The following is a 20,865-nucleotide window of genomic DNA, read 5'->3' as shown; positions in this document are numbered from 1 at the left end:
TTGCTAAAGGAACAGAACCTGTGGAGGCTTGGCACCACACACTCTAGACTTTGAGTCTTAGATTCCTTTAGTCAGCTTTGCATAGGTCCCACCCCACCCTACTCGTCAGCCACTCCTGCCTTACTCACACCCACCAGGCAGGCAGAGCCCCGTGTTAACACACTCACCATGTCCCACTCTGCACAGATGTAGGGTCCTGGCCTCAGGATCACCAGGAGCCCCAGCTTGTGAGCCAGGTGAATGAAATATTCCACGTCACGGTCCCCAGAAAACTCATATTGTCCTGGCTGGGGTTCATGAAAGTTCCAGGGCACGTACCTGTGAAGACACACACCGCCAAAATCCTTACAGGTGGCAGTTGAACTGGAGGAAAGAGAAGGGAGCCCAGGCTCTAGGACCATTTGACAACACAGGCACAAGAGCAAAACATGGGCTAGGACAAAGGCTCATGGGTAATGGTGTTGCTGCCAAGTCTGACCCCAAGCGTTCACTCCTAGAACCCACATGGTATAAGGAGTGTCAGCTTCTACACTTTGTCCTCTGTCCTCCAAACACATGCTGTAGCCCGCACGTGCACACGTGTGTACATGTACACACACACACACACACACACACACACACACACACACACACACAAAGTAAAGGTATAATAAAAACTTTTTTTAAAGGAGTGGGAGTATTATTGAGAACTAATACCCAGTTTATGGCAATAAGGCAATGAAGCGTCAGAGTGCCTATGATCTCAGAAACTAACCAGAGCCAGGCCAGATTAGTACTTGGGTGGGTGACACAGAGCAAGAGGCAGGGGCATGCCCTCTATGTCACACTGGAGATAGTCCAGGGGCCACTCATGACCTCTTCTGTTCTCTCTTGCTTACTGGCTTGTGGAAATCGAGGTTAACCTGTAGATTTTTGTTTGTCTGTGCTCTGGCAGGGTTACAAATGATGGTCTTTATACGAGACACCACTCCGAGGGACATGAATGGTATTTACCAGCTTTAACTGCCCAGATGGCTTTATTTATGGTGGTTTTCTTGGCCAGCTCTGTACACCTCTCTTCATCAAATTCTCCTTTGGCTTCACTTTATACCTGGCTAGTTTGTCACCCTGAGGATTGAACACAGCCCTGGAGCAAGCCAGGCAAATGGAGCCCCAACCCAGTCCTCTAGGAGAACCATCTGCATAGAAACTACGACAGAGGCGGGGAGAGGGACCTGGGATTGACATGTAAAATAATTTTCTTTCTAATAAAAACAAGAAAAAAAAATAGAAACCAGAAAAAAGAAACTACGACAGAAAGAAAGAAAATATCTTCCAGCACACTGAAAACTTTAAGGAGAAAAAAAAATACATGAACTCTAATTATCATGCTAAAACAATATGAGATATATTTATTTAAAAAATAAAGGTTCAGCTGGGTGGTGGTGGCGCCCGCCTTTAATCCCAGCACTCAGGAGGCACAGGCAGGTGGATCTCTGTGAGTCTGAGTCTAACCTGGCCTACAGAGTGAGTTCCAGGACAGGTTCCAAAGCTATAGAGAAACCGGTCTTGAAAAACAACAACAACAAAAAGAAGACAAAGGATTTTTGTCAGGAGTGCTAGGCCAGGAAGTAAAATGACCCAAATCAACCTGCTCCCCAGCTGTGGTGGTCATGCACACTGGGACACGAGTCATCATTTCCATCGCCTGGTGGGTGAGCTCCACGTGCATCCCACAGACCCACAGTTCTAGGTAGGATTCTCTGGAACGATCGGCCACAGCCCACTAGAACTCAGTGTCAACTACTGTTAAGTGAACTTGGATTCACTCTGCCGGTGGCCATAGAAACAGAATAAGTGGGACTCCCCCTAGGTATCTACTAAACCAGTTAAGGCTTTCTTACCCTTTATCTTTTAAGATGGTATCAGTAATCCACATCAGCTCTCTAAAGGCCAGCCTGGTCTACAGAGCGAGTACCAAAGCTACAGAGAAACCCTGACTCAAAAAAGCAAAAAGAAGCCGGGCGTTGGTGGCGCACGCCTTTAATCCCAGCACTTGGGAGGCAGAGGCTGGCGGATCTCTGTGAGTTCGAGGCCAGCCTGGTCTACAAAGCTACACAGAGAAACTCTGTCTCAAAAACAAAACAAAAAACCCAACCAAACAAACACCCCCCAAACAAAACACCCCAAAAAACCAAAAATTCCCAAGCCAAAACAAGAAACAAAACACCCCCCCCCCCGAGTGGTCAACTGCCTCAGTTTCCTTCCCTGTTAGTCAACTCACAACATCAGATGGAATGGGGACACGCCTGTGAGTGTGAACCTACAGCCTGGGCTCAAAAAGTTAAACCAGTCAGGCAAGTTGGGTTCCAAAAACATAAGCACAAGGCTTACTGCCACAACACCCAAAGCAGCTCTGGCTGCCTCCAACGTGTGTGTGTGTGTGTGTGTGTGTGTGTGTGTGCGCGCGTGTGTACACGAGTGTGTTTACACATGTAGATCAGACAACACCCTGCAGGAGTCTCTTCCACCACGTAGGTCCCCAGGATGGAACTCAACCTGTCAAGTTTGGCAATAGGCACCTCTAACCTTCTGAGCCATTTACCAGTCCCCTACCTTTGCCTTTTCAAGTTTGTTGTTTCTTTTTGTTTATTTGTTTTTGTTTTTTGAGATAAGGTTTCTCTGTATTGGTTTGGAGCCTGCCTTGGCGCCACCAATGCCTGGCTTCAAGTGAGAAGCAGTTCATATCTGAAGAAAGACCAATTGAGCTCGAGACAAGCCCCTCAGAAACCCACACAGGGCTCTCTCCTACTTCTGAGCAATGGAATAGCTGATAGGTGTGAGCACTGGTGTTGGGGGGTCCCAGCCAGGTGCCCCTCCTTACATCTGGATGGCGTTCAGCCCAGCCATCTTCATCTTCAGCAGCCGGTCCTCCCAATAGAAGCGAGGTATCCGGAAGTAATGAATGCTTCCAGAGATGTACCGGAATGGCAGCCCATCCTTGAGGAAGCGGTCCTGGTTGTAGTCCAGCTCAAATGTCCTCCGGGAGACATTCTGCAGGGAAAGGAAGGGACCCCGTGAGGACGTGGACCCTTACTTCAGAAGCAGCGCTGCGGGTGGGGCAGGTGATTTTCTGTCTAAGTTACATAGTGCATCGGGAGACTTCCTCCGTCTCTGGGGTATCAAACAAGCCACTGCTCAGCCCAGCACACAGGATGACTTGGCTAACAGAGTCCTTGAGGAGCCCATAGTTGCTCAGGAGCTGAGACTGTATCCACGGTGGTGTTTGTGAGGCTTGGAGACAGTGGCGCACCAGCTGCTCAACAGCCAAGTTGCTGGGATCACCAAGACCCACTCAGAAAGGTCTAAGAATAAAATGCAGGGCAGAAAACAACGGACCAGCCGCCGGGATGTAGTGGCGGAGAAATGGAGGCAAGAGGATCAGAAGTTCGAAGTGATCCTTGGCTACATAGAGAATTTGAGGCCAGCCTGGGCTACATGAGACCCTGTCTCAAACAAACAGAGCAACAGATCCATGAAGCCCCCTCCTAGCTGCTGCTCTGAGTCCCGGAGTGGCCTGGGCAAGTGTCCCCTACAACTCTACACATCAGTCACACACACCGACCAGGGTATCGCAGGAAAGAAACTTTAAAGTGAGATTTTGAAAGCTGCAGGGTGAAATCCAGTTGGTGAGTTGAACTGAATGGGGGGGGGGGGGGGTGGTCAAGCAGCGCCTTCCACAAGAGCAGAAAACAGTGCCTGGCACACAGCACAGCATGGCCTCTGAAATGCCTGCTACACCGTGTGGGGTTACATGTGCACCTCCCACTGGCTTAAATGTCAAATAAGCAGTCATCGTTTCCGAGGAACCCAGTTTGGGGTTTGCTTCAGGAGCTGTTAGGCAAAGTGGACACTGCACCCTGGTGGACAAAGACAGGTAGCAACGGGCAACAGGAACCCCGCAGCCAGGATTACCAGAAGCAGGCAGCCTACTATCCCTCCCCCCCCCCCCCAGTATTGAGAAGCTGCCACACAAACCTTTAAGCTTTCAAAGGACAAAATGCCAGGGCTCACTGGCATCATAGCCTCTGATAGCTTTGGGAGCCAGCTGGAAGCAACCATGAAGGCACACGTGACCCGATACCGCCTAGGGAGAGGCGAGCTCCACTGATTTGTCAGTTGAATTTCTGGACTTTAAGAATGTCCCCACCTCAGGTCTAGCTGTCTGCTTCTTTGGGCTCTCACTATGGTCAAATCAATGGTGACTCAGGACCACTTTCTAGGCGGGACTGTGCACTTCATGTGGAATGGTCATTAGACAGGACCATGCCTGCTCATCCCTGGTGTATAGGACCCAGTCGAAGACGCCACGAGGCTGAAGAAGAAGGCAGATGGACCCAGGACTGCCGAGTTAACTGAGGGCGCACAGCGGTGTGGTCCTAAGCAGCACACAGATTGGCGGACCTCCACACGAGCGCTAGGAAGTGAGGTGTCTGTTGATGGGCTTCTGACTGTGGGTGTCACTGTGCCATGGGCTGGGGTCCCCGGCTGAAGAAAAAAGAGAAACTGAGCTTTTCCCCCACGGACACAATGTGACCAGACACTTCACACTCCTGCATCATGCCTCCACCACGGTCCTCACCTATGAGGGACAGAAGAGGCCCAGGTTAAAGGGGGCAGGATTTGGCATGTTTATTTTTAAAACTCCAGTGTGTGTGTATGAGTGTGTGTATGTGTGTGTGAGGGTGTGTATGTGTATATGAGTGTGTATGAGTATGTATATCAGTGTGTAGGGGTGTACATATGTGTGTGTGAGTATGTATGTTTATGAGTGTGAGTGTGTATATGTGTATATGTGTATATGAGTGTGTGTATGAGTGTGTAGGAGTATGTGTGTGAGAGTGTGTATATGTGTATGAGTGAGTGTATATATGTGTGTATGTGTGAGTGTGTGTATGAGTGAGTGTGTATATGTATGGGTGTGTGTCTGTGTATATGAGTGAGTGTATGAGTGTATATGAGACTGAGTGTGTGTGTGTGTATGAGACTGAGTGTGTATACATGTGTGAGTGTGTGTATGAGTGTGTATATATGTTGTGTATGAGTGTGTATATGTGTGTGTATATGTGTGTATGTATGGCATGTGTGGGGCTGTACATACGCCACAGCACTCATGAGGAGATCAGAGGACAACCCTGGAGTCAGTGCGCTCCCTCCTCCTTCCCGCAGGTTATGGGGTTGAACTCAGTTCGTCAGGCTTGCACAGCCAGCGCTCTTCTACCTGTGAAAGAATCACCTCATGCAGGAGTTGGCACGTAACTTAGCTCTTTTAGTTTACCAGGAACTGGACAGACCGCAAGGCTGGCTGGCTTGGTTAACAGGTTTGGAAGCTCTGAAGAAGGACGGCATGGTTCAGGGCAGCCTTTAGTGTCACACGCTTGTGTGGTGGTATCTGCAGGGACCCTCGTCTCCTACCAGAAGAGCCAGGTGGAGGGACCCTGGAGCAGGGTATCTGCCGTGACCCGTGAGCTGTCCATCCCCCTGCTGTTGGCTCTGACCCCTAAGCTCATGGAATGGTTTCTTGGACACAAACATGGCAGCAGCCAGCAGGAGGGAAGGGAAGAGGCCAGGAGTGCCTATGACCCTGAGGAAGCAATGGGTCAAAGACGGACATGAGAGAATCCACCATCTGACTATATAAACCACATGCCTCAGGAGGCCCAGAGATGGACCCTCAGTGGGACATCAATGAATCCCCATGGAGTGTCCTCAACAGATGAATGATGACACTGGGGATGACAAGATCGCAGCCCTACCAAGGGGGACCACTGTAAATATCATAAGTCGAGGGACACAGTTCCCAGTAGTGACCACAGGCAGTGGCCTGGAAGTCAAAGGATCCCCGTGTGGTGAGACAGGCAAAGGCCGATGTCTGCCACTAAATGCCCTTTTCCAGTTCCCTGTTTTGGTCACTTTCCTGACACAGGGTTTAAGCCAGGGCGAGTGGATCCCCTGAAGGAAGGCCCTACAGTGTGACGACTAGCACAAGCAATATTCCCAAGCCCTCAACAACGGGACTTAGGGTATCCACCTGTGTCCTCAGGACAGAGGTGTACCCAGTGTTAGTATTCAGGCATCTGTACTGGCCTGTCCTTGGGGTTCTGACAGAATTCGCCCTCAGCTGCAGCCACTGAAGGCCGGTCTCCCCCTCCCCTTTTTATGATCCCTTTCCCTAATAAAAACCCCTCTGCTTAAACCCTGTTGCATGGCATCTTTCTCTCGAGAGCTGCTTTTCTTAAATTACAACACCCAGGCCTTAGGAATATTGTCAGTACAGTTTAAACCAATACATATACAAGGAAATGTGACAGGCCATCATTCTCCCTTGTCAATCCCGGGAAGGCCCAAGTCCTTCACACAATGGAGCCCAGAAGTACAGTGCTCCCTACCGTATTTTCCTTGAGGGATTGCAAACTTAGACCAAAATGATTTTCCCTATCAACAGCTAGCAGAACCCTCGCCATGTACAAGGGCTTTTATGAATCCAGTGAATGTTTCAGAATTTTTTACTCTTCCTTAAGATTAACCTGGAGGGGGCTGGAGAGATGGCTCAGCGGTTACAAGCACTGCTTACTCTTCCAAATGTCCTGAGTTCAATTCCCAGCAACCATATGGTGGCTCACAACCATCTGCAATGAGATCTGGTGCCCTCTACTGGCCTGCAGGCATTCATGCAAGCAGAACACTGTATACATAATAAATAAATAAGTTTAAAAAAAAAAAAAAAAAAAGATTAACCTGGAGGAGCCGGGTGGTGTGGCGCACACCTTTAATCTCAACACTCTTGGATCTCTGTGAGCTTGAGACCAGACTGGTCTACAAGAGCTCGTTCCAGGACAGCCTCCAAAACCACAGAGAAACCCTGTCTCAAAAAACAAAAAACAAACAAACAAACAAAACAAAAAGATAAACTTGGAGGAAACCACACTCCTGGCATAGCTACAAGGTTCTCCTCCACCAACATTTAAAAGTCATCTCCATCGAATTCCATCTGACCCACCTGTGGGGCCCTACTAACAGCAGAAACATCATGGTGGATGGCACTGGGTTATTTATTCCTAAGCATGGCTCCAAGAGCAGATACCACCAGGGTGTAGGTTATCATAAGAACATGGCTTCCAGCACTTAGTTTGTAGACCATGTGGGAATCTTTTCAAACCCTGTCCCTCAAAAGGCACAAAAGCAGTCTGTGTGAGCAGGCAGGAAGTAGTACTCACCCTCTCCTGCCACAGGGCTACAGTCACTGCCCAACTCTGTGTCACATGAGACCATGACTGTTAGGACATCTGTCAGGGTTTGAATGTGAAATGTCATACATAGGCATAGAGTCCAAACATCTGGTCTCCAGATAATGGCATTGTTTTGAAAGGCTGGGGAATACTTAGAAGGTAGACCCTTGCTGGAGAAAGCCTGTCACTGAGGGCAGGTCTTGAGGTTTTATAGGCCAACTCTCCTTCCCGATTGTTTACACAGCATGGCCATACCTCACCAAGCCTCCCCCACCAGGATGGACTGCAGCTCCTTCAACTGTGAGCCAAACAGCATCAGTGAGATGATGGCACAGAGGGTAAAGACATTTGCCACCAAACCTGACAACCAGAGCTGGGTCCCCAGGACCCACATGGTGGAAAGAACAGATGCCCAAAAGTTGTCCTGTGATCTCCACATGCGTGTAATGCACACATATACATACATACACATATAAATAAATGTAATAATTTTAAAGAATGAGCCCAAATAAACCCTTTGTTCCATAAATTGCCTTTGTCAGAGCAATAAGAACAGTAACTTAAACTGGGCATGGTGGCGAATGCCTACAATCCCAGCAGGCAGATCTCTGAGTTCAAAGCCAGTTTGGTCTTACAGAGGGAGTTCCAGGACAGCCAGGGCTACACAGAGAAACCTTGTCTTGAAAAACGAAAAGAAAAATAACTCACACGACATCCGTAGACTGTCCTGTTCATCAATACATGAACATCAAATTACCCAGGGAAGAGGGCATTCTCAAAGAACCAGTAAGGCTAACAGCAGAGGGGAAATCTAAAGGACAGTCATTTCTTTTCTTCCTTCCTTCCTTCCTTTTTCTTTTCTTTTCTTTTTTTTTTTTTTTTTTTTTTTTTTTTGGTTTTTCCAGACAGGGTTTCTCTGTATTGTTTTGGAGACTGTCCTGGAACTCACTCTGTAGACCAGGTTGGCCTTGAACTCACAGAGATCCGCCAGCCTCTGCCTCTGCCTCCTGAGTGCTGGGATTAAAGGCATGATGGGTCACCAACGACCGGCCCTTCCTTTCTTTTGTTTGTTTTTTTTGTTTCTCTGGGTAGCTTTGGAGGCTGTCCTAGAACCTACTCTGTAGACTTGGCTGGAATGGAAACTCACAGAGATCCTCCTGCCTCTGCCTCCTGAGTGCTGGGGTTAGAGGCATGCAACACCACCACCCTGCTGTTGGAACTCACTTTGTAGACCAGGCTGGTCTCAAACTCAAACATTCTGTCTGGGGCTGGAGAGATGGCTCAGCGATTAAGAGCACTGACTGTTCTTTCAGAGGTCCTGAGTTCAATTCCCAGCAACCACATGGTGATTCACAGCCATCTATAATGACATCTGGTGCCCTCGTCTGGTGAGTAAGCATACATGCAGAACACTGTATATATAGTTAATATATAAAATCTTAAGAAAAAAAAAATCTGTCAGCCTCTGTCTCCCAAGTGCTGGAATTAAAGGTAAAGGGCATGAACCACCACTGCTCAGACTTCAGTTACTTTTTTTTTTTTTTTTTCTAAGACAGGGTTTCTCTGTGTCACAGTCCTGGCTATCCTGGAACTCACTTTGTAGACTAGGCTGGCCTCAAACTCACAGAGATCCTTCTGCCTCTGCCTACCAAGTGCTGGTATTAAAGTATTCGCCACCACGTCTCGGACAGTCATCTCTAACATTCACTGCCAAGGAAAATCCACTTGGTGGCTCCAAAGAAATCCCTCTCGACACTAAAGGACTCCAATAAGATCCAACCTAAACAGCCAGTTTCTTCTGGACTTCCTGAGCTACAGCCACATTGATACATGAAAGGTTATCAGAAAGTGGGAGGAGGGCTGGGGAGGTAAAGAGAACGTTCGCTGTGCAGCATCGGCCCACGTTCAGTTCCCAGCACCCCCTTCAACAGCTCACAGGTACCTGTAACTCCAGCTATGCAGGACTTGACTCCCTATTCTGGCCTCCTGCACACAGGGTGCACATAAACTCACACAGGCACACACATGCAAATAAATAATAAATAAAATATTTATTTTATTTTTTAAAAATGTATACAGTGCTCTGCCTGCATGTGTGCCTGCAGGCCAGAAGAGAGCACTAGGTTTCATTATAGATGGCTGTGAGCCACCATGTGGTTGCTGGCAATTGAACTCTGGAGCCCGGGTAAAGCAGCCAGTGCTCTTAACCACTGAGCCACCTCTCCAGCCCCCATAAAATCTTTTTTAAAAGAGGAGGCAGAAGGAGAGAGGGGGGAAGGAAGAGGAGCAGAGGGAGGAAGGAGAGCAAGGAGCAGGAGGAGGAGGAAGAAGAAAGCAAAGGAGGAAAAGGAAAGGCAGAAAACTAGCTTCTGGTGATTAAAAAAAAAAAACCCTCAGATCTGCCCAGCGCACAGTTCAACCCCTTCTGAATGAATGGGCACTGAAATGGCATCATGAAAGATAAATCTTTATTTCACACTTGCAGGGTGTAGTGGCATAAGTGTTCACAAAGTAGAAAACCACAAGAACATAAAGCAAAACACAATTCCAAGCAACCACATGGGATGTTCAGGCCCCCTTGAGTCCCTGCCCCCACTATACACATAATGCAGATGATATTGGAGTTTTAAAAAAAGAAAAAGGCAGTACAAACAAAACACCGTAGACCAAGTACTCCTCAAGGGTCTAATACTGACCAGTGTGATTTTTTTTTTCAGTTGTAAGTATCATAAACAAAACAAAACATTAACTGTAACAGTATAGGCATCAATGGGCAACTTGAACATCTCCCCCAAGAGTTCTAGTCCTCGGTGCTAAAAATAAATATATCTGCATCCCTTGTGCACAACCCTGGACTGGAACAAAGAGGAAAAGCAGCTTGGTGACATCACAGGTTAAGGGTCATTACGAACTGGTCAAGATCTTGGCCTCCAGGTCTTTTGGGAGAAAGCTGGGAAATTCCTACCAATGGATCTCCACAAGCCCTGTCAACTCACCCCAGGGGCCTGTGGAGCTCCTGGCAGGGACACCTCAGCTCCAGGGTAGAAAAACCCAGCTGACCATTAGCAACCCAGGGCCATGAGAAGAGGGGGAGCAGCTGGGAGGGCTTTGCAGGTGTGCCTCTATGGTCCCTAAGGTCACATATCAAAGAGAAAGTCAAGAAGGATTCCAGATGATCAGAAGCCCAGAGGCTGCTGTGGTCCGCACGTCACTTCAGACAGGCTGGGGGAGAGCAGAAACTGAGGTCTATGGTGACCGTCAGTACCCCTAGGGACAGATTTGTGGATGCCTCCTCTATCCCATATCTCTGCTTATTCATATATGTCTGTGCTAAAAACTTTTTCACATTTCAAAGGTCTGGCTAAATAGAAGATACTACCACGGGAGAGGCAGAGGATAGCAAAATGGAGGGCAGAGAGCAACGGGCACTTTGGGTCTGGACCCTAACCCTCCTGCACTCCCAACCAGCTTAATTCTGTCCCTCTATCTCAGGTGGAAAAATAAGACAAATGTATAGTTTTAAAAAAATAAAAATAAGAAGCTGGAGAGATGGCTCAGTGATTCGGGGGACCCAAGTCAAGCAGCCCCTGGCCGTCTCCAATCCCAGCTCCGGGCCTTTGGCTTCCTCAGGCACCTGCACACATGTGCATATACCCACGTGTAAGACACAAAAACCTACACATGATTAAAAATAAAAATAAATCTAAAAGAAAAAAAATAGCTGAGGAAAGGTGCGATGGCACCAAGCTGAAAACATGAGTTCGATCCCAGAGACCCACATGGTAGGAGAGAACTAGTTCCTCCTGCTGACCTCTGACCGCCATGTTAGCACTGTAGCGCGCGCACACACACACACACACACACACACACACACACACACACACAATTTTAAATTAAAATACACATTAAATAAAGATGTTCTCAATTATTTTCATTTACTTCTTTCCGCACACAGGTGCAAGAGGAATGTTACAGACTTAAAGAGATGGTGCATGCACAACATATGGAAAATTTTCAGACTTTGATTCAAACCAAAAAGAATCATAAAAAGACAGTTCTGCCCGGTTTTGGTGGTGCACGCCTTTAATCCCAGCACTCGGGAGGCAGAGGCAGGTGGATCTCTGTGAGTTCCAGGCCAGCCTGGTCTACAGAGCGAGTTCCAGGACAGCCAGGGCTCAACAGAGAAACCCTGACTTGAAAAACAAAAAAACAGTTCCTTGAGAAATTGGAGAAAGAACAGGGCTCGGCGGTGCACTCATTTAATCACTCATTTAATCCCGGCACTCAGGCAGCTGAAGCAGGAGATCTCCTTGAGTTTTGGGCCAGCCTGGTCTATGTAGTGAGTTCCAGGCCAGACAGGGTAACATATTGAGACCCTGTCTTCAAAACAAACAAACAAAAAACAACAATAACAACAAAGAAACCAAACCAAAACACCCGAACAGAGATCAATGAAATAGGAACCAGAAAAAAACAAAAACAGCACAAAAGAATAAGCAAAACTGGTATTTGGCAATGAAATTGGCAACCCTTTAGCTACACTTGAACAACTGAATTTATAAAGGAAAGAGGGGACATTACGACTGGTACCACAAAATAAACACGACTGTAAGAGGACGGATGTGGTGGTGGCACTATCTGTGATCCCAAGAGTCAAGGGTCTGAGGCAGGAAGAGAGTGAATCCCAGTCAAGGAGGGAGGAGGAGGAGAAAGGAATTCCATGAACACCTGCGAGCCTACATGGAGCCTAACCCGGAAGCGAAGAAAGTGAAGGAGCAAACAAGCAGGACACAGAAGAGCTGAGGAGAACACAGAACAGCTGTTTCCCTTCTACACAAGAGCGGGCAGTCTCATGTCTTCAGAGATTGCTCTATTCATGCTATTGTGTGTGTGTGCTACGTGATGCATGTATAAATGTGGGCACACACCTGGTACCACACACGAGCGAGCTCAGAAGTCAGGCTTTGTGGGGCTGTCACGGGCTGAGCCACCTCATTGCTCTGCTCACTATCTTCCCTTTCTGTGATGGTCCTGAGACTGAGCCTAGGGCCTCCCACGTGCTAGGCAAGTTCTCTACCAGTGAGGTGTAGCCCAACCCCTTCTGTTAACAGAAAAGTATTCAGTGAAACAGACTGTTCAGAGAGGATGAAGGAGTCGGGCGTGGTGACGCACGCCTGGCATCCAACTCTTGGGAGACAGAGGCAGGAGGATGACTGTAAGTTGAAGGCCATCTGGTATACACAACAAGACCCTGCCTCTAAAATAAAAACAACAGAATGGATGACGGGCACATGGATCCCAACATGATGGTATCAAACACGAGAGACCCAGGATGGCCAAAGCTAACTTCATCAAGCCTAGTGCCTCGAAGAGAAAGATCCAGAGATCAAGGAACCAGAAAAAATTAACAGGAATGTCACCTGGAGCCTGGAGTGAAAAGATGTCAACTCTGTCCGCTGAGATGCAAAGAAAAGTGGATCAGAGGGCAGTCATGACCCCCAAAAGGGGCTGAGCCACCGGAAATGGAGAACACTGGAGAAAGTGATCATTGTGTTGCTGGAGGTGGCAGGGGGGAGTGGTGCCTAAAAGGCTCTGGGAGAGCTACAGGCTGAGTGGTGGCCTCTCCTAGAAGCCCATTGATAAATCGTGTTTTGTTTTGTTTTGTTTTGTTTTGTTTTTCAGAAAGTCTCTCCCAGTGCACTGAAATCCTGTGTGAGGTGGGAGGGGGAGGAGACGGTCACAGTTTCATGACAAAGTGCATTTCTCTCTCTCTCCCCACCCCAAGACAGGGGCCCATGTAGCCCAGGACGGCCTCAAACTCACTAGTAGCTCATTGTTAGCTTTGAACTCCTAATTGTCCTGTCTCCACCGCTGAGAGCTGGGGATTAGAGGTTGGATGGCCCTATCTACCTGGAGACAAGAATGCCCGAGTAGTTTCCTACACCCCCCAGACCCCATCACACCACAAGGACAAGAAGATGAAGAAGCCCCATGTACAAAGCAGTGTGTACACGGCAGGAAGGAGGCACTTAGTAGGTATCACATGGACATCTGGGCTCTGCTGCAGGGCAGCATGCCACCCACTGACAGTCCCCAGGACTGGCTGCCCCTGAGACTCTCCAGGCACATTCCTTAGCAGGTCTCTGATTAGCACGGATTAGTGCTAGAACATCACACTAAGTGAAGACTGTGGGGACAGACGCAACATTTTCTCAGCAAAGCAGCCTCGAGGTAGAAACTATGCCCGTTTCAGGGCGGATGGAAGTCAAGAATCTAGGAGGACTCGTCACTGCCAGGCATCAACCCTTCCTCATAAACAGCAGGAAACCCCTCTCCAAGCAGAGGGCGTATGTATGTCCTTCCAGAGGACTCCTGGCCCTGAGTCTGAGCTACCCAGATGGTCCTGATCACATCTCAGTAAGGCCTTTTCCTCAGAGCAGCTTTCTGCTATGCAAAAAGCAAAGTCTCTCTGGCCCCTGGCAAAGGCTAGACCAACAGATCTGCAGACATTGCACAAGACAGCTCCTTTTGTTTTCCTTGTGGGTCTAGTATGCTTCTGTGGCCAGAGGCTATGGCAGATGGATTAGAATGCCCCCACCAGGTAAGACAGCCCTGTCATTGCATAGCCAGGGCCTGGGGGAATTTGCAGGGGCAGAGCTGGATCACACCCATGTCAGCTTCTCACAAAAAATATCAGACCCAAACCTGGGGTAATGAGTAGGGGGTTCCAATCTCCTGGCTCATTCAACTATAACAGATGGCCTCCTGCAATTAGCAACTCTTAGAGGCCTCGCTCCATCTAGGTATGGGTGAACTGAAGCCAGCTTCAAACAAGAAACTACTTTGAAGGGAACATGGGGCTCTAGGGCCTTGTTTAATGTTTATCTGTACTTAGAATCCTGCGTTCACCATGGCCACTAAAGCTACTTATTCATTGAGCCATAAAATGAACTTTCACAAGGACTCAGCTCCCCCTTCATATACACAGATTCTCTCTCTCTCTCTCCTCTCCCTCTCTCTCCCTCTTCCCCTTACATACACTTTTGTGATGCTGGGTTGGCCCCTCCTGGGCAAGCACTTTGTCACTGAGCCACTCTGCCATACCTCATCACATCCAGTGTCCTTTCCTCCACCCCAAACATGGAAGCCGTCTATCCTTAATTGCCACCCAAAGACAGAACCAGGATTCAGAGCCACCAAGAACTTAAGCCACTGCAGAGTCATCATCGCCTACCACCGTTCCCATGATTTCTTCTCCAGCCACCCAGCACAGCAATCAGCAACCCTCAGGGTCCAGACAGGAGGGCCGTGTGTTCCAGCCGGTCCTGCTGATGTCCTCAATGAGGGTGACCTTGACTGAACTGAGGAGGAAAGGGATACACTCCTCCAGCAAGCAGAGGGAAGGCATTCATCTCTTTTTGATTTCTCAACATGGTCCATGCCCAAACCAACTGTCTCTAGATGAAGAAACTCCAGAATCCACCTAAGTCCTAACCAGGGTTAAAACCACAGGAGACAAGTGTTTCTGCCCCTCCCTGAGACTGAGCCAAGAGGTGTCCTTTCCAACGACCCCACCCTCTGCAAAGGGACCCCTCTCCACAGCAGCTGGAAAACAAATGTGTTTGCATTTATGTGGATGAGTGGACTCACAGGCGTGCTATCAAAAGCAATTGATGATCTGAACTGGTAAACCAGTCTGAACTTGCCAACCCCATTGCAAGTGCTATTTCCCAGGCTGTGGTCAAAGGGGTGCTGGCAGGGCTGGGCTGGAGCAGGAGATGGACAGAGGTGTTGGGCAAGGGCAAGGCAGGGCCAGGACCACTGGGGCGGGCTTAGGGAGCCCGCCACAGGATGAGTTCTGTGATCTCCGCCCTACTCCCCAACCTCATGGGTATCCCATAGTAGGCTGTGCCAGGGCTGACATACACAAATGTGGCCCGGCCTACTTGGTAGAGTCCAGCAAAGAAGGGGTTCAGGAGATAGGCTGCGACATTCCAGGGGAAGATTTGCCCTGCATGAGTGTGTCCCGAAAGGATCAAGTTTATATCCGGCCGAGCCTGGAGGGCTCTCTTGGCGGCCAAAGGCTGGTGAGCCAGCAAGATGGTGGTATCATCTGGGCTGCAGCCCTCCAGAGCCTTGTCAAGGTCCATGCCATGGCCAGAGTAGTGAAGGATGTCTGCTTCTATATCATCCACGCCCGCCAAGCAGACCCACTCTTTACCAGCCCCACCACTGTCCTGGTCCCCAGGGGCAGAGATCTTCACGTTCTCATTATGCAGAGGCCGGACATGCAAGGACTCCAGCAGTGTGAACCAGTTGCTGACATCTGATGTGTAGTACTCATGATTACCCGTGACGAAGTAGGTGCCAAGACGGGACCGGAGGTGGCCCAAAGGAGCCACTGCCGTCTGCAGGATGGAGGCTTCCGAATCCGAGAGGTCACCCACAATCACTGTGATGTCTGGCTCTAGAGTGTTCACCATCCTCACAAACATCTCCATCTTGGTCCTGCCCACAGTGGGCCCTAAGTGAATGTCCGAGAGGAGCACAATCCTGAGGTTATTCATAGAGGCCGGGAGCTGAGGGATGGGCACCTCCACGGTTTTCACCACTGGGGGCTGGGCAGCATTCAGAAGGCCAATGGTACTGAGGACAGCTGTCACCGCCACCGCGAGGGCAGGCCTGAGCACCAGGTGTCTTGTCTTGTCAAGGCTGCCTACTACCCTACCACTGCGCCAGGCTAAGAACTGGTAGGCCTGCTCCATGGCATTCAAGATACAAAGGAAGAAAACCATGATGATGTAAGCCCCCAGGCAGGAGTAGGCTGCTAAGGAGAACACATAGGGTTCCTCGGCCACCAAGAAGAGCATGGTGAAGAAACTGGAATGTGCCAGGGCCAGAAATGCCGTGACAACTAGCTTCCAAAGCTGGAAACAGGTAGATTCCACGACAGGGGAATGGCTGAGGTTGCTCACTGTGCTCCGCCAGATGTACAAGGAACCAATGAGCATGAGCGAGTTGACAAACAGGACCAGCTGCAGGCGAAACAGCCAGCGCCAGGCCTGGAGCTCAAGGGTCTCGGCCAGAAAGGAGCGGGACAGGATCATGGACACGAAGACAGTGGCTGCAGCCAGGGCAGCCTTGGAACCCAGGGACAGCTGCCTGAAGAGTGCCATTCTCAGCTCCCGAAGAGTCCCCAGCAGCTCAGTGCAGGTGGACTCTGGAAGGCAAGTGACTTCTTTAGAAAGGACAGTGGCCAATGAGAGACTTCCAGGTCAGCTCCGCCTGCAACCAGGAACCGGCATCAGCTTTGTGGGATAGGTAATTAAAGCATCCTTGCCCCCATTCAGTGAAAGCCCACAGACCACTTACACAGCTCCAGCCTGCCCTAAATCCAAGCCACTCAAACATCAGTTGCTTGTTATGCCTTATCGTTAAAATACACCGCAATCATGACACGATGCGTGCGTGATGGGCAATTTTATTTTTATTCTTTGTTTTTCTCTGTATAGCCCTGGCTCTCCTGGAACTAACTCAGAGATCCGCCTGCCTCTGCCTCCTGAGCACTGGGGTTAAAGGTGTGCACAGGCCTTCTTCCTATTCTTTTGTGATATGTCTCATGTAGGCCAAGCTGGCCTTGAATTCACAATGTAGCCGAGTACACCTTGAGCTTCCAACCCTCTTGCCCCCACCTAGCAAGTGCTGGGATTATAGGCGAGCTCTGCCCGGGCAGTCGGTTTATGTGATTCTGAAAATGGAACCCGAGCTTCACCCATGCCAGACAGGCATTCCAGCAGCCAAGCCACATCTCCAGGCTCAGTTTCCATCTTTTGTAACAGTGCTTCGTATGTTTAAAGGTTCCCCACAGTGGGTGCGAATTTTTCCTTTTTTTTTTTTAATAATAGGAAAAACATTCTAAAATATCAGTCGTCAGGGTGAAGTCTATTTCTGAGTCAAAACCATTTTCTTTTAACACTATTAAACCATGACTGCCTTTCCGTTCTCACTCTTCCAGTGAGTGTACAACTGAGTTTTTCAAAGGCAATCAACACGTGAGTTCACTGTAGATTGCAAAGGTCAACATAAAAAGTCGGGAGGGGGGGAGTGGGGGCTGGGGGTGTGGCTGAGTTGGTGCAATGCTCAGCATGAACAAAGCCCTGGGTTCCACCCTCAGCACCTCATAAACAGGCATGGTGGTGCACAGCTATGTCCCCAGCATTTGAGACTCGAAGGCAGGAGGATCAGAAGTTCAAGGTTGCATTTAACTACATACCAAATTAGAGGCCAGCCTAGGCTTCATGAGACCCTGCCATTAAAAACAAAAGAAAGACTTCTCTTAACACAACCAACCCTGTCTGAAAACTGAGACATTTCTTTTTCATGCAATTTCGTGCAATCGGCTTATGACTTCTTAAGGAAGTACACATTTTATAACTGGGTGGTGGTTTCGGCACTTGAACTTAATCCCAGGCTCAAGAGGCAGAGCCAGGCAGATCTCTGAGTTCGAGGTCAGCCTGGTCTACAGAATGAGTTCCAGGACAGCCAGGGCTACACAGAGAAAGCCCAGTCTCAAAAAAACAAAAACAAAAAAAGAAAGAAATAAAAAGAAAGTACACATTTTAAATTTTCATCTAGAACTAAAGTTTGAGGGTTAATGCTGCAGATGCAAACAAAAAAATAGTGGCAAACTAGTTTACTGGTATTTTTCCTTGCCTCTAGTTTAACAGCTTAGCAGTGTTACCTAGACTCCCGATGAGACAGGAGCCTCTGCAGGGGCCTCTCACAGTGCATCGCCTACTTCTTACCTGACTTACACCAGACCAATGACCTCCATAAATCCTTATTTCCTCCTGCCCACACTGATACTGAAGGAATTACAGGTTCCTTTTTGCCCTCTACCCTACTATAAGCCTCTGCCCATTGGTTCTGATGGAGCAGCTGGCACTCAATTTGCAATAACCTTTTTCTTAAACGAAACATTTCCAGCAACCGTTTTCCAAAAACGCAAAAGTTTCAACTCTGGTTTTAGATAAACGAGTGCCATTTCCAAGAGTGTAATTTTTATAAGTCGTAAGGCTCAAAGTCTTCTTTGTTGTTGTTGTTCTTTGTAAGTTGTTCTTTAACTTACCCCCGACTCAGTCCATCCGGAGGACCCCAAGCTGATTCGCTCAAAGTGCAAAGCAGCAGCCGCCGCGTCCCACCACGCACGGTCGCCTTCACAGGTTCAGTGCGGACCTCCCCAGGTGCGTGTGCAACACGCCTCAGCGCCCCCCCCGCTCCCCCACCCAGAGATCCCGCCTGCGGCAGTTTGCCTCTTCCCCCTTCCACCCTAAAAGAGGAAAGGTTTCCAGCAAGGCGATGAACACCCCAAACTAAAAGCAGCCAGCAGGTGGCTAGCGAGAAGCGGACGAGCTGTTTGAGAAGGGAGGTGTCCCCGAATGCAAACATTCCTGTGACCCCACTGCAGGAGCCTCTCCTGACCCCATTTTTCTCCTTCCGGAGCGCTCCGTGAAGCCCGAACTCCGCAAGGATCGCGGCCCGCGCAAGGGCCCGCGGATGCCTCCCGCAGCCCCGCGCAGCCTAGAGCCCCTCTCCCCAGAAACCGAAGCTGGAAAGATGCGGGCGCACCTCAAGCCAGCCCCGGATCGCGTTGCACAAACGGGGAAGCGAGTCCGCGCGCAGGGCACCGCCGCAGCGGAACCCACGCGCGCCAGCAACCAGGAAGGACGCGCGCCCCGCCCGCCCGCCCGCCCGCCCCCTACGGGAGGCCCGGCCACTGCCTGAGCCTCGGCGGCCTGCCTGTACCGAGGGGTGGCCGAGCGTCCCCGGGATTCCCGCTTCGCAGAGCCACAGCCTTCCTCGGCCTCTGGCCGCTTCCCAGCGGCGGAGCGTCCCCGCGCGGTGGCACCGGAGACTTACATGGAAGCCGTGCGCGGCGCCCAGCAGCAGCGGCGCCGACAGCAGGAGCAGCGTGCACAGCGGGACCCGGAGCATGACGCCGATCGGGTGGGACCGCGCCACTCGGTCGCGGGCGCTCTGGCCAGCCGCTCCTCCTCCGGGGGGCTGAGGACCCTCAGCCTGGACCCGCCCCGGGTGGACCCGCCCCGCCCCATTCCGCCCCGCCCAGTCCCGCCCCGCGGCTCTGCGCTCTGAGCGCAGACCCAGCCTCTCCCGGCTACGTGACGCCAGAGCGGCGGTTGTCTAATCACTTCCCGCATCTGAATGGCGGTTCCCGGGGATCAGCCTTGATTAAGCGCAGGGGCTGGTCATCCATGGGGACCTTCAGGCTGTCCCGGCTATCAGGAAAGAACTGAGCGGGGAAGAGGAAAGCAGCCAGTCCTGAGTGCTCCGGGCAGCAGAAGCCTAGCCCCTAAGCCTAGCACGTGGTCTAACACTCACCAGGTGGGGTGCACAGGCCAGGCGACTCAAACCTGGAAAAGGCACCCTCCCGTCCCCAGCCCGGGAGCCCTGAAACATAGTCCCTAGGACAGGACCCAGCTCTTGAGTTTCAGTGCAAGCTAAAGTTGGAGAAGCGATGCGCTAGGTTATTGAGGAATTCTAAGTGTGACTCAGCTACGGTGAAGTTGTTTTGAAATGTCAGCCTCAGGCTGCCCTGAATTCATTGGTGAGACCGCAGCCCTTTACACCTGTAATGGCAGGTCTACTGTCTCCTGAGTGCTGGAATTACAGTCGTGTGCCACCTCCTCTAGTTTAAGTGAGGTTGTTTTAAATATACATACTTGGGATTTTCCAGCTTTAATGAGTTGTCATCTATAACGATACTCATTTATTTTAGGCATTGTCGCATTTTTATTTATCTATTTTATTTATTTTTACAGTGCTGCGGGTGGCCACAGGTCCTCATTAATTCCAGGCAAGTACTCTACTATTGGGCCTATAAATGAACAAAAATCCCTGTTTTGTTCATTTATTTAGTTGTTTTCTCGTAACTATTAATTTTCTGAGACAGCTTCTCAGTATGTATCCTCTGACCTCCACATGTATACCATGACACACACAAATACACACATGAACATATGCACACATGTAATGTACAAATAAATACATATCCTAGATAAAGCTGTTTTTTTAAGTTTTAAAAAGCAGGATCTCAAGTAGTACAGACTATACTCGAACTTACTACAGTTTTGGTTGTTGTTTTGATTTTAGAGGACAGGGTCTCTATTATGTAGCCCTGGCTGCCCTGAAACTATGTAGAACAGGCTGGCCTTGAATTTGCAGAGATCTGCCTGCCTCTGCCTCCCAAATGCTAAGATTAAAGGTGTATACCACCGAACTCACTCTCACATTCTCTTTTGATAAACAGATTGTAGTTAAATTACATTATTTTGACAGATGAGAATCTAATGTCCTGTTCTCACCTGGATCTTCAGTTTGGCCATTACACTTAGTTCTGTCCAGGTGCTGAGTAGGAGGATTGCCACAAATAAGAGGCTAGCTTGGGTTACGTGTCACTTTAAATAGACGTCCCTAGACCTGATGTCCCTTCTTAGTAATTTGCCTCTTACTAAGCCCCTCACTCACACCCTGTTACATGTTCATAATTGTATGTTCTGCTTAGGGCCCAGCTAGATCA

The 20,865-nt window shown here is 49.5% G+C and overlaps 2 protein-coding genes across 5 annotated transcripts in view; both read right to left on the bottom strand.

Annotated features, from left to right (window-relative positions):
- Glb1 (galactosidase beta 1) overlaps positions 1 to 19,366 on the bottom strand; it is a 73,806-nt gene extending 54,440 nt beyond the window's left edge. Inside the window, exons 1-3 of the mRNA XM_027415296.1 lie at positions 19,188 to 19,366; positions 2,864 to 3,033; positions 168 to 318 (exon numbers count right to left, since the gene is read on the bottom strand). Coding sequence (XP_027271097.1) covers positions 168 to 318; positions 2,864 to 3,033; positions 19,188 to 19,262 — 396 coding nt within the window. The 5' untranslated portion in view covers positions 19,263 to 19,366. The remainder of the gene's footprint in view (positions 1 to 167; positions 319 to 2,863; positions 3,034 to 19,187) is intronic.
- Tmppe (transmembrane protein with metallophosphoesterase domain) lies at positions 9,715 to 19,326 on the bottom strand. Of its 4 annotated transcripts, none has more exons than XM_027415297.2 (2): positions 19,188 to 19,326; positions 9,715 to 16,553 (listed from the first exon to the last, which is right to left on the bottom strand). In XM_027415297.2, exon 2 carries the CDS (start codon positions 16,442 to 16,444, stop codon positions 15,101 to 15,103), a length of 1,344 nt encoding a protein of 447 aa, XP_027271098.1. In that variant the 5' UTR covers positions 16,445 to 16,553; positions 19,188 to 19,326; the 3' UTR covers positions 9,715 to 15,100. The 4 variants fall into 4 exon arrangements, with proteins under 4 accessions (XP_027271098.1, XP_027271101.1, XP_027271100.1 ...); XM_027415300.2 differs by lacking the exon at positions 19,188 to 19,326 and adding an exon at positions 19,074 to 19,165; XM_027415299.2 differs by lacking the exon at positions 19,188 to 19,326 and adding an exon at positions 18,897 to 18,997.
- Positions 19,367 to 20,865: the final 1,499 nt, after the last annotated feature.

This window comes from Cricetulus griseus, chromosome 4 (assembly GCF_003668045.3).
Source record: "Cricetulus griseus strain 17A/GY chromosome 4, alternate assembly CriGri-PICRH-1.0, whole genome shotgun sequence".
NCBI lineage: Eukaryota > Metazoa > Chordata > Mammalia > Rodentia > Cricetidae > Cricetulus > Cricetulus griseus.
The sequence above is the reverse complement of the archived record's forward strand: the minus strand, read 5'-3'. Positions and strand labels throughout refer to the sequence as shown.

Excerpts from the sequence above, each read along its gene's own strand:
- Tmppe (XM_027415297.2), bottom strand. The coding sequence starts at position 16,444 with ATGGCACTCTTCAGGCAGCTGTCCCTGGGTTCCAAGGCTGCCCTGGCT.